Source organism: Danio aesculapii, chromosome 9 (genome assembly GCF_903798145.1).
Source record: "Danio aesculapii chromosome 9, fDanAes4.1, whole genome shotgun sequence".
Classification (NCBI taxonomy): Eukaryota; Metazoa; Chordata; class Actinopteri; order Cypriniformes; family Danionidae; genus Danio; species Danio aesculapii.
In genome coordinates, this window is record NC_079443.1 from 18,346,853 (window position 1) to 18,359,755 (window position 12,903).

Genomic DNA, 12,903 nt, shown 5'->3' on the forward strand with positions numbered 1-12,903 from the left:
AACATTATTAAGATCTATAAAACAAAACAATTGGTAAAAACAAAACTATAGGTATTGAAAACTAAACATTTGGTTAGCATTTTCTGATAAATACGGTTTTATTATTGATATCCGCACCTTTTGGCATGTGCTTTCCACTACGCACGTGAGCTGGCAAAAGTCCTGCATATGCAAAGTGTTCATGCAGACATTTTAGTATTGTAAAACTGATTAAACATTGTGCATATCTCATTACAATATATTATTACAATATATTGTAGATGGGAGAATGTGTTTCTGTAACAAATTTGTGAAAAGTGTTGTGAAATGTTTAGCAAAAAAATAGATATTTTGATTTACGTTAAAGTATTTTTTTATTCTTTATTGTAAATAGAAAAGGTGCATTTACACAAAAAGAAACATTTTAAAAAACATTGCTTAAAAATGTATTTGATGTTTTATAATTACTGAAAATTAATCGACGCTTTTTGGATAAAGCAAAATGCCTTTAAATAGTTCTTGAAGAACACATTTGACACTGTTAATGTACTAAGTGTCCTGTCACTGTAGTGGTACCTTCATGGATCAGATTTGTACCTTTGATGACGGTACAATATTGTATCTGCAGGTTTTAAAAACCAAAGGTATTTTGGTTTCCCATGGTACAAATCATGTCCTTAAAGGTACAAACTGCAACGGTACAAATTTGTTTTCTTATCTTAAGGTACAATTCTGTTCCATAAAAAGGTACTGCCACAGTGACAAGGGTTTGTACCTTCTTTGGTACAGCATTGCACCATTTTTTCTGAGTGTGTACTGAGCTAAAATATTATTATTTATTTATTTTTTACGTGAATTTGAAATGCTTCTCTGTTGTTGACAACACTATTCTCATTAGAACTTGGGAAGATGTTTGACACTTGGAGTATTTTTCTTGCAATCCATCAAATTAAAATCATTTATGTACATTAATTACAACACAGTCTTTGCGACTTAATTAAAAATATACCGGCCAACTTACTGGTGAGTTAATGTCACTTATATTTCATGTACTTGCCAAAGCAAGTTTTTACTCTCATTTGGAACTTGGTGAATGTAAAATGTAATCCTTGTTAATGGGTTTTTCAGATTTTTTCAGGCTTTTCAGCTAAAGTAAGTGTTCTGTGTCAGACTGAACTGCAGCATAATATATGGAATAATCCCTATATTACCAAAGTCTTCAGCCAAATTATGTGATTGAGCATTTTTCAAAACATGTACCTATTGCCCCCCTATAATTTAGGTTTATCATAAAATTCCTTTTTTGTTAGGAGAGTTGTTAGAGCAGCCATGAAATGTCTAAATGCAGCTGTCTGTTTTCTCTATTATTTTCTTGCTATTGTGCTTTTGAAACTATTGTTTGTGGTCAGTCCCAGTCCTGAAATGGTAGGTTCAGACTCTTCATCTTTGACCGGGTTGAAACCTCAGACAGCAGCCCACCAGGCTTCGGTTTATGAGTATGAGAGCAGTGATTCAGAGGCAGATCGACCGGATCCTGATGTGGTTCTAGATGACCTCGCTAGTCGTAGATTTCACAGCCCTTCTCCTGTCGCTCCGACCAACTTTGCCTTACCCATGAGCCCGCTGGAGGCAACTGCTGTCCCTTGCACCACCAGACCCCATGTGTTCATCAGTAATGTGCCCCGGCAGACACTGACCCATCTCAGGTCAGAAACAGTGGCATCACTGACATGCATCTGCTTGCTGTTTATCAGTGCTAACTTTGGGTCTTCTTCGGAAAACTTCAACGTTTGGTTTTGAGTTGCCGTGATGTCATTATTTCGCTTGATTTTCAACCTTTTTTTTGGAATATTTGATTTTTGTTTGGTTTGCTGTGCTTTGTTAGCCATGGATGGTGTGATGTGCAGTGATTACTGACAGTATGTAATAAAAATGGCTGTTTTTTGAGCAGCAGTCAGTCACAGGCTCTCCAGAGGACTCACAGGAGGCCTGAATCTGCCGACGTCTGCATTTATGATGACTCTGAGGAGGAGGATGATGAGTTTGGCTATGCCGATCCTGTTCAAGATGACCTTTATGCCCGTAAAGTAGGCCTGATGCCTCAGCTGTCTGCCACGGTGCCTTTTGATAAATTTCTGCCCAAATTCTGGACACCCGAGGAGGACGCGCACATCAAGAAGATCAAACTGGGCTCCCAGCGTCGCCCTTGGTACAGGAAGATCCAGGGTTTCAGGTCTGTCCAGTACTGAGGAAAAATAAGAAACAAAATTAAACCTTTAGTAAAAAAAAATTCCAAGACATGCATGATATACCAGATGAACAGAAGCGGAGGGAATCATAAAGCTTTCTGATTGCTTAATGGTTCTATTAACAGTATTAAAAAAGATTTTAGTCTTTTAAGAAAGACTGAACAGTATTTTGATAATAATAATACGTTACCTATTTATTACCATAATAAGCCTTGGGGGTTTTACATTTGAGCAGAATACATATAGATAACTTGTTTCTTTTTAAATAATTAACTGTTAATGAAAACAATTTGGTTCTAGTATTTTAATAATATTATACATATTTAGAATTACGGATGTAAGTTGAATTTATTAATAATAATATAATAATAATAATAATAATAATAATAGAATTAATTTGAATAGATTTGAAGAAGAACCTGTTGTTTATTCACTGTCCTTATTGATTAGAAAATTATTAACAAATAATTCCATAGATGCTTTAGCACTCCCTTATGCTTCCCCAATTTGGCATAACGTGGCATTTGCAAGCAAATGATGCTAGACCTTATTTCAGAACAACTTGGCCTAAAATTTTCCTCACAAATTGACAACTTGTAAAATATCCAAATTTTGTATTTATTTAATTTTGCTTTTGAGCGGTTTTACTTCGAAACATATTTTAAGCATGGCCTAAATGTCCAAATTATTTTGCATGCCACTTCAAACCCTGAAAGTTTCTTTATTCTTCATTGACTTTCATCACTAAGGCTTTTCTGTCACCTCTCTGTGCCTTTTCCCTGGTGAAGGTTGCTAACTTTCTTCTCTGTATCTTTCTCTGTGCTCTTCATCTCACATTTTCCAGCCACAAGAAGTCAGGTTCGTCCTCTGAAGAATCAGATGGTGATGTCAATCCCTGGCATTCTGTGCCCACTTTCTCCCGCACTCAGTCTGAACCCCCTCACTCTCACTCCCATTCACCTGAAGGCCTTGCTCTGCCCTGCCTCACTTCCACACACAGGTCCTTATCACATCCATACATGCCATAGGAATGGACATCTGCTCACTTCCCCAATCAGCTTCTCCTCTTCTAATAAACTGATGCTTACTAATATGTAGTCTTTTTTTAATTCAAAATCATCCTCACTGATGTTAATCATCTCACCAAACAATTGCTTTTGTATCCGAACGGAAGTGGTGAAAAGGTTCGTACTGTCAGTATATAAATAAAATGTTTAAAGATCAGCTTACCCTCAAAAATTGTGAAAATCTTTTAATATGGTTCATAGTTACAAAAGAAAGAAAATAAAAGCTCTTTAGAAGGTGCAAGATTTGTGTGAGAAGACAAAACTATACAGTAAAGTCCTCCAATAAACAGTTGCCTTTAAAAACAACTGTGGCCATATTATATAATGAGTCAGTGGGCTGAATTCTAGAAAAGGATCAGTACATTCCTGAATGATAAGTCATTCCTTTGAGTCTGACCTTTTCAATGAATACAGATGATTCAGCTTACAAATCTGACGGATTACAAGCACACTGTTTTCATTTGAGTGCAGCAGCTGATTCACCAATAAAATGGTAGCTTATGAGTCACAATGAGCAATATGCTGATTTAAATTTTAGTCTATTCACCACACACATCTTTCATATGCCTTCAGAAGATATAAAATATATCAAAGTATTTATATCAACCACCTTTATGAATTTTTTTTGTTGCGGTTTTAGAAATTGAGGACCCTTTCACATCAATAACAATAACTATACTATATATTAGTGTCCACATCACTTAAAAAAAACTAAATGCATAGTAAATCTGTAGTTACACTTACAATAATAAAACCATACTTAGTAATCTGTTAAAATTATGTTTATTTCAATCATTGACATGAACAGTTATAAGCAGTTATAAACTCTTTAAGTCTGTCGGTGTCATACATTAGCTGAAAAGTCATTCTAGTATTATCATACTTCCCCATTCTCATAAATGTAGAATGATTACAACTTCATAGTTATTTTGCAAAGGCACGTTCACACATTATAAGCACACACTGCATTTTTGTCTACTGCTTTAAATGCCTGTGCCTTTTTAAAACAGGATGGATTCTGACTGGCTATCTATATTTTTGCACTTTATCAGCTGGGGGGGAAATCATTCTGAAAGTTTCCACGCAATACTGTTACTGCTTTAGCTGTGGTGTGGATAATATTCTTTTGATTTAGAATGATTTTGGAAACGTCTTTATCATTTTATTTACCAGGTAACTAAAGTAACACAAACAAAATGTTATTAAGAGCCATATTTCTAATACCACCTTTCATGGTCATTGTCTGTACAATCAGCATGGGAAATATGAAATCCTATTTACTATTGTCTGTTTAGAGACTGTTTGTTCTGTAGTCAGTAAATATTGCCTAGTTACTTTTCAAACACAAAGTAGTTATTGTCCTTCCTGTGAACGGTTCCTATTATTCATGCCCGCTATGAACTGTTATAGTATGGCTGAGCTTTGCTATAGCAGATTCTTAAAGATAGTTCTAAATTCTAAAATCAAATCGAGTCCACGTGTTATGTAAGGGATAAAGTACATGTTAGCGGTTGTTATTGCAGAATAAAGCCTGACAGGGTTGTCAGCCTGTTTGATACTGAAGACCTTTATTTTGCGAAAACAGCGAAAACTTATTACTTGCCACAAAATGTAAATATTACACACAAAACAATGTCCTAAGTTAAATTCTTTTTATTCTTTAAGCTGAACTAAAATGAAAATGCTTAAATGGAGCTGATGGAGTATACACTAACCAACGTATAATTCAGGCACATAATAGCACTAACGCCCCATTCACATAGGTGTGTCAGCTCCAACGCTTCCCATTCTCTTTGAATGGGTGACGTCAGGCGTTGCCAAACTGCATTGTGGATCAGTTGGCGCCGCTTCAGTGGCATTGCTCATTGCAAAAGTTGGGACTTTATCAACTTTTCAAGCGCCAATGGAATTATCAGCCAATCAGATCGCTGTATGCAAATACACCAGCTCAGACAGTAGCCGATTGCTAACTAATTTCATTGACTGACGCTGCTATGACGATCGCGTCAGCCCCAACTTCAGCCATGTCCTCTGTCAAGCGTTGCCGCTCAAGCCCCATGTGAATTGGGTGTAAACAATCAAAAACAGCGGCATGACAGATAAGCATAGATATGGACTTATTCGCTAACAGTCAAGGTGATTCTAAGTGCCCAGATTAACTTTTTTTACTAGTTTCAGCGGTTGTTATCTCGGAAAAACATACATTGGATTGTTGTGATTGACCAGTCAGAATCAAATGTAATAATACAGATGTGAAGCATGTAATATAATGATATAAAACCTGGTTAGTTGCATCCTGCTTTATGCGCTACCCTTTTTACCTTGCAGTTATTTTTTCACTTGCCTTCTCCTACTGTTCCCTTGCATGTTCTGAACCCTTTCTTTCCTCTTTTCTCCTTTCATTCACCCACAGTTCTCAAACACAACCCTTCACTGTTGCTCAGCAGATTGTTGGGTTGCCTAAATTTGAGCCACCTGATTTTTGGCCCAGTCCAGATCCCTCCTCTGGCCCCAGACTCATTAAATGTGAAAAGCATCCACTCCTTGGACGAGAACATCCTAACGACCCATACAACGTTTCTGCCGACATCCTGCCTGATTTGGAAAATGATGATATGTTTACACGTCGCACAAATGCCTTCCACTCGAGCGATGACCTGGCCAAGCTGAAGTACGGAAACTTCCTTGTGCCTCGCCGTAGATCAGAGGCAGACGTCACGGTGGTAATTCAGCCCCGTCATGAGGGCGAACCTGTGTATCCTGACATTGAAAAAGACGATGTGGTTTCTAGAAAAGTTCAACAGCAAATCAGCCATCGCCCTCTGTCCGGGGCCCCTGATAACTACCACCCTGTTCCTATTCCAGAAACATGGTCTTTACCACCAAAACTGCAGGCCAAGCTGATGAGTGACCCAACTGAACCCAGACAGTGCAGACCCACAGCAGAGATGAAACCGCATCTGAAAACAGACGATATGCTGCTTAGGAAGCTGAGAGCTTTAAATACCCAAGGAATGGAGGGCAGGATAGCTCCCGGTATTTCGTTGTCTTGCAGTGAGGATGATATGCAGAAATGGCAGGCCATCAGAGAGGCCAGTCGAGTGCGGTACCGGAAGAGGCTGATGGTGGAGAGGTTAGGTTTCTGAGCCTGCAGAAATGCCTGTTTGCACTTGTCATCGTGAGCTCATCTGCAGTGTACTTTCTCATTCTCGTGTTAACTGTGATCTTGCACTGGCGATGGCAAATGTTTTTGCATCTGACAGAGGTTTGACTTTGCATGAGACATGCCACTTGATGAATGATTGTAACGGGTAGATATTTGGTGTGATTTCTATATTAAATTGTGTTGGGCTGGCTTCAAAGTGTTCTCTTGTTTGTTCATTTTGTGCACAAAGTCTTGGGCGGCTAAAACTAAGAACAGAAGAATTTTATGCATATAATTCATTGATATGATGACAGCATTTTGTTTTGTCGGTGCATATAAAAAAACAACAATATTGTGCATGAGGCGTAGTGTTTCTTCAGAATGTGACATTACCTACTACTCTGGGGTGCATTTCTCAAACAACGACATAACTCTCGGCTGAACTATCATAGTATGATGCATCATTTGGAAAAAGAACAATATAGTGAAGAGTGTTTCCTAAAATCGTAGTTTCTTTGTCGCAGATTCATTGTTTGAACCACATTAGTTAACGGAAAACATCCATAATGATGCTCTAAACATCTCATCATTATTATTATTATTAAGAAGGATATTTTTTAGTTTTAGTTTTTAAAAGGTTTTTGGCAATTTGACACATTCAAACCACTGCAGAAACGTTCTAACCAACAGGCCCATGTCATATACAGTACAGATACGTTTCTTAATAAATAAGCTACTATAAATTAAAAGCATTAACATATGCTATATATTTATGTTATGGAGACGTAACATAAATTCTGCTTTTTAATAGTAGGTCACCTATAGCTAGGCCCACACGGAATCTGCGCACGCAGAATTCTGCAGATTTCCACAGATTTTTAGCCCATCATTGATTCTGTTTATTTACTTGTGTAAATGTGTGTAAATTTATATTTATTCAGTTTTTAAATTAATTTCAGTAATATTATTGACTAATATGAGAATATTTATATGGTTAATTTACAATACAGTTTCTAAAGTAATATTTTCTGTCTTTTAGTAGATATATTATATAGATGACTTGCTTTGTTTACCAAATAAAGTGGATCTAATTGTATTTGCGTTGTAAACATTAAATACAAGTTTAAAAAGTATTACTTTTTAGTTCATATATTAAGGTTTTAGTTATGATTGTACAGATGATTATTTCAAAATCATTCCACATAAATCCGCAGATTTTTAACAAAATGCTGGGCAGAAATAGCAAAAAATGTCTGCAGATTCCGTCTGGCCCTATCTATAGCTTTAGTCATGAGCCACGGCTGTGTTCAAAATGGCATAAATGATTTGAAAGTGCACTGTGAAGGGAGCGCTATTTTCAATATGAAGATCGCTAAAACTGAACTGTAAAAATACTTTGAAAGCAAAATACACCTAAGAGAGATGACCTTAAAGTTTTTTTGTTTGGATGTTCTAAATGAATGGGGCTGGGGGATAACTGGGAATAGAACACAGGCAGGAACTATGGCAAATCAACGAACTATGTTTGTGATGACGGAACTTGCAACCTTAGTTGGCTAACGATGGTTTTCGGAAACACACCCCTGGCTTGCATAATACAGTGCTATTTGCCATTTCCCCCTTGAGAAGGGGGTCACTTTTTTTTACACTTTACAAAACCCTAAGGAAAATCCTTTCAGTTTATAAGTGCATTTTGTTGTGTAAACACTAACATGAATGTGTTTCCAGTATCAAATGTGTTTTAACTGAAAGAATGTTTCCAGTATCAGCAGCTTCCAGTTAAAATAAAATAAAAACAAACCATGAATCTTTTGGAAACTAGTATTTGTAAACATGTTTTTAAACTATATTTAAATAAATCATATATCAAACTGTAAATCAGATTTACATACTGTAAAACCCAACAGTCAACTTTATCAAATAAAATGAGTGTAGTTAACTAAAAATATACTGAAAGTTTATTCTACTGATTTATTTCGAACTCATTGTTGAAGTTAATGAGTTAATTAAGTACTTCATTACTTCAACTTAAATGGAGTAAGTAATGAGTTCACAGTAATCATATAGATTAGTTTTTTAACTCTAATGGTTTGTAGCAATCGGTTTCCTCAAACGGTTTGAGTTGCCTTAACTTATTGGGTTTTACAGTACTCAGTTGGTTTAAGGTATCTTCATTTATTGGGTTTTACTGTGCTCAAATTGCTTCGTTTACTCAAATCAATTAAGTTCACAGTACTCATTAGGATTAGTTTTTGAATGGTTTGTTGCAATCGGTTTCCATAAGTAGTTTGAGTTGCCTTAACTTATTGGGTTTTACAGTGCAGACAGCTGTTTGCCCACCTATTGATTTGTTTTTAATAAAAATTGAGTTTTGGTTTTAGTGATGAATTCATTACAATGCAGTTCAGATTCCACTGGTTTGACGTTTATTTAAGTAAAAGTCTCCTACCAGACTTTGTAAGGTGTGAGTGAATCCAGCTAAGAAGTGGCGGAATTGTAAAACCTGAGCAATGTATATAAATAATCCAGTCAGACACATTCACTCTTTACAAGGCAGCTTACAATGAGCTCAAGCTCCAAATTCCCCACACCCTTGTGATCCTGTGAAAGCTGGAACTTACACTTACGTGGCCATGGAAACACACCTAACACTTGAACCTCAAGTACAGCTTTTCAACTGATCAGAGTCCATGTAATGCTGGACCATTAAAAAGAGCAACCACAGTGGGTTTGGTGGGGAATTCAACAAGTTTCCAATGATGTCATTCCACCTTAAACTGTAAAGAGTTACAGCTGACAGTTAATGTTAGGTTTCACATATTATGTCAGACTGCCAGGACTGTGATCTGGGAATTAATTGAATGTTGAAGCATGACTGTATAATAAATAATCATTATGCACTTGATCATAGCTGGTGCAATACAAGCTAATCTAATGCTAAGCTAATGACATGCAATACAATTAAAAAAAAATAATGATTGCATACAGCATGAATGTGTGTAATTGATCAAATGCAACAGTAAACACTTCTATTTTACAAAAGATTAACATTTTAAAGAAATATTGTTCTTTTGGACCCTCAATTCAATATGAAACAGTTCTATGTATTGTAATGTATTGAAATGTATTGTTTCAGTTTATGTACCAGATCAGCAGATTAGATTTATTCATAAAGGACTGGCGTAATTATAGCTGAAATTCAGCTTTTGCAGTCACATTAATAAATATATATTATATAAAATGATATTTAGTGTATTAGTTCATTGACCAGTCATTCATCACACCAGATATGACAATGTTGTTGTTGTTGTGGTTTTCTTTGGTTCTCCAGACTTTTCCAGAAAAACTCTGATAGTGAAGGGTGAGTTCTGGTCTTGTACAGGAATGGTGTGTGTGTGTTCGGTCATGCTTGCTGCGTAGGCCTTTGTTTCCCCTGCTTTCCTCTACTGTATATGAAGCACTGACACTTACAATGTACTCACAATGCTTAAATCCCCATTGGGCTCCTGTCCAATTTTCTTCACTGCAGAAACATTGTAGACACACATATTACTTAATTTAATCCAAATCTGTCTAAACGTGTCATTCTGGAAAGATCACACAGGTAAATCTGTAATGAACGTGTATCACATGAGTGGCAGTGATTGAACAGGACACTCATGAAATATTAACCCACCGAGTAACCACACAGCGTATGTGAAAACTCAATAGCTGTCTATTATTCCAACTACTAAGAACTAAGAATATTCAGCACATGCCTGCTTTTACTAACACTGTTTGTTTGGGGTTTTTTTGTTTTTTTTGTCTTTTGTATTAATGTCAGTTATTTATGATGGTTTGGTTGAGCTGTAAAGCCCAAAGTATAACTGTTATTAATGCAAACAGTAGCACACTCACATGATTAACTTAAGAATGTTGTGCGAAAAGGACAAAAACGTGACCAAAACAATGTGTATATATATAATTATGATTGAATTATGAATAATATATAAGACGATAACTATTTGGAAAATCATTTATAATTATTCATAATTCATTCATGATTATTATTATTATAAACATTCATTTGAATTACTGGTTGTTTATGTAATGCCATCATTACATGAATGCCATTGATGCTATCATTCAATTAAAATTACTGGATAAATTATTATTAATTATAATTATTATTGCAACAAATGTGTGAGCTGCTCCTACAGTGTTGATGATGTAATTATGCACACTGCACATGTAATTATCCTGCAGTGTTGTTGATCAGTGTTTATGCATAAGTGTACACATTAAAAACAAAGTTTACTTTGGGCTTAAGACTTTAACTAAAAACCTAAATGGCTTTAATGCATTAAATATTTTTCTATCCTCCTTTTCCCAGTAAATTATATATATATATATATATATATATATATATATATATATATATATATATATATATATATATATATATATATATATATATATATATATATATATATACACAAGGAAATTTTGTCCAATCTGGCCTTAGCCTGAAAAGGGATTTGACACCCCTGTCTACTATTAAAAATTCATCTGACTTCTAATAACTATTTTTTAAACCTATTTATAGGAGCAAATCAGTGAGCGACATTACAGAAGGTATGATGAACGCCAACAACTCTGCGATGGAGTTGCGGTTTGAAGAGCTGGCGAAGATGCGTAACCGTTTGAAGGAGAGTGAGGATAAGTGGCAAGACGTGAGTGTCAGATCACAAGATTTTGTTATCATTAATGTTTATGAATGCAGTTGTTTGGCCTGTGCTTTAATAAAACTAACGTTTCTTCATAAGGTATTTGCCTGTGCATCTTCCCACACTTTATTGATAATAAGTAGTTTTCAACAGTTCACTGATGCTCTCCATTGTGAATGTACAGTAGTTGGAATGAGCTTCAGTACAAAATTTAGGTCATATACAGACCCTTGATACACATGGGGAAAGGAGTTGGGTGGAGCCAAAGAGCCAAAATAGGACACTGGCAAAATCTAGTCCTCCCTCACTCTTCAATCTGTCCCTATGTCTCTCTACCCTTTCCTGCACTGTCCCTCCTACTGTTACTGCTAATGAATAAGCACCTGTGCTCCAGTTAGTTATGGAGGCTGAGGGTCTTTCTCTCAAACCTGCAGGATCTTTCAAGGTGGAAGAGTAAGCGCAGGAGTGTCAATTCTGACATTGTGAAGAAGAAAGAGGAACGAGAGCAGATTGAGCAGATCACTTCAGTTGGCACCAGGAAATCAAAAACTTTCAAGGAGATGCAGGATGAGAGGTGAACATTCATTCCTTCTAATCAGGCTGAAGCTGTAATTTTTTATTGTATTTTCTGTTTCTCTGTTTGTTATATAAATTTTTGTAATTTAGTTTTTAATTTTAGATTTAATTTTATTGTATTTTATTTATATTTTTGGTTACATCTAATATGTAGTTTTATTTTATTTCTTGCAGTATTTGTTCAAACATTTTGCTGTTTAATTTCAGATTTACTATTATCTAAATGTTTGCGGTCAGTGTTTGTGTCATTCTGCTCTCTGTTGTCAGTTCAGAAAGTGTAGTCTGTTCTACTTTCATCTGCTCGGTGTAAAAGTGTAATCTAATCGCAGTTCTTGTCTTGCCTCCCTCCCTCGCTTCTTCCTTTTTTTCAGAGAGAGCAGAGGGCAAAGCAACTTAAGGGACAGCTTTAACTCCATCGTTGATGATGTCTTTGAAGATCCTGTTCCCCGAAGCAGAACTCTGCCACCACGTAGCTACACCATTGACACCCCTTACACTGCCACAGACAAACCCTTTGTACCCTCCATACCATCACTCAGAGAAAAGGAACCGGTGGCTGGAACCCTGGCATCAGATCAGACAGATTTATCAACCAAACCTGCCCGTGCCAGTCCTGATATCCCAGATAAAATTAATAACAGCAATCAGGTGAGCCAAACGATGACCCAAAGTCTTCTGGACGATCCCGTTCCTGCTTTTTCCAACAGCAACACCAGCCTGATTAAGTCAGCCAGTGCCATCAAGCCCACCAGCAGCACTAAACCCAACATCTCGGAGTTTATTAGCAACACTAAAGTAGCTGAGAGCTCCAGTGACGCCATTAGCTCATTGTATAAGCCCAATTCAATGGATACAAAGCCGTCTGGGCTGGATCAGGTTTCCGCCTCCCTCCCGAGGATCTACCAGAGATCAGATAGTGCAAGACTCACCTCTGTAGTCATGCCCAGGCCGTTCGGCACACAGTCCAACAGAATTGCCTCCCTTCCCAGAGCGTTCACGGTGAGTGGCTCTGTTTGCTCTCAAACATCATGACATGTTCAGATGGCTTTCTTCAGATTAATGCTCTATGAGAACTGTATGTTACCTGCCAGTGCAGTGTGATTGATTTTCAGTGAAGCACACATCTAATTGCGATTAGATTAAAGGGGTTATATGTATTTCTTGCACCAATGTGTGAACAG

At 36.5% G+C, this 12,903-nt stretch overlaps 1 protein-coding gene across 9 annotated transcripts in view; it reads left to right on the plus strand.

The window, feature by feature from the left end:
• lmo7a (LIM domain 7a) overlaps positions 1–12,903 on the plus strand; it is an 81,932-nt gene that overhangs the window by 42,094 nt on the left and 26,935 nt on the right. For 8 of the 9 annotated variants that reach the window (XM_056465100.1, XM_056465101.1, XM_056465104.1 and 5 more), the window contains exons 9-16: positions 1,389–1,685; positions 1,931–2,212; positions 3,073–3,228; positions 5,709–6,428; positions 9,772–9,801; positions 11,026–11,152; positions 11,581–11,720; positions 12,094–12,721. In XM_056465100.1, coding sequence (XP_056321075.1) covers positions 1,389–1,685; positions 1,931–2,212; positions 3,073–3,228; positions 5,709–6,428; positions 9,772–9,801; positions 11,026–11,152; positions 11,581–11,720; positions 12,094–12,721 — 2,380 coding nt within the window. The remainder of the gene's footprint in view (positions 1–1,388; positions 1,686–1,930; positions 2,213–3,072; positions 3,229–5,708; positions 6,429–9,771; positions 9,802–11,025; positions 11,153–11,580; positions 11,721–12,093; positions 12,722–12,903) is intronic. The other variant, XM_056465109.1, reaches the window with a different exon arrangement.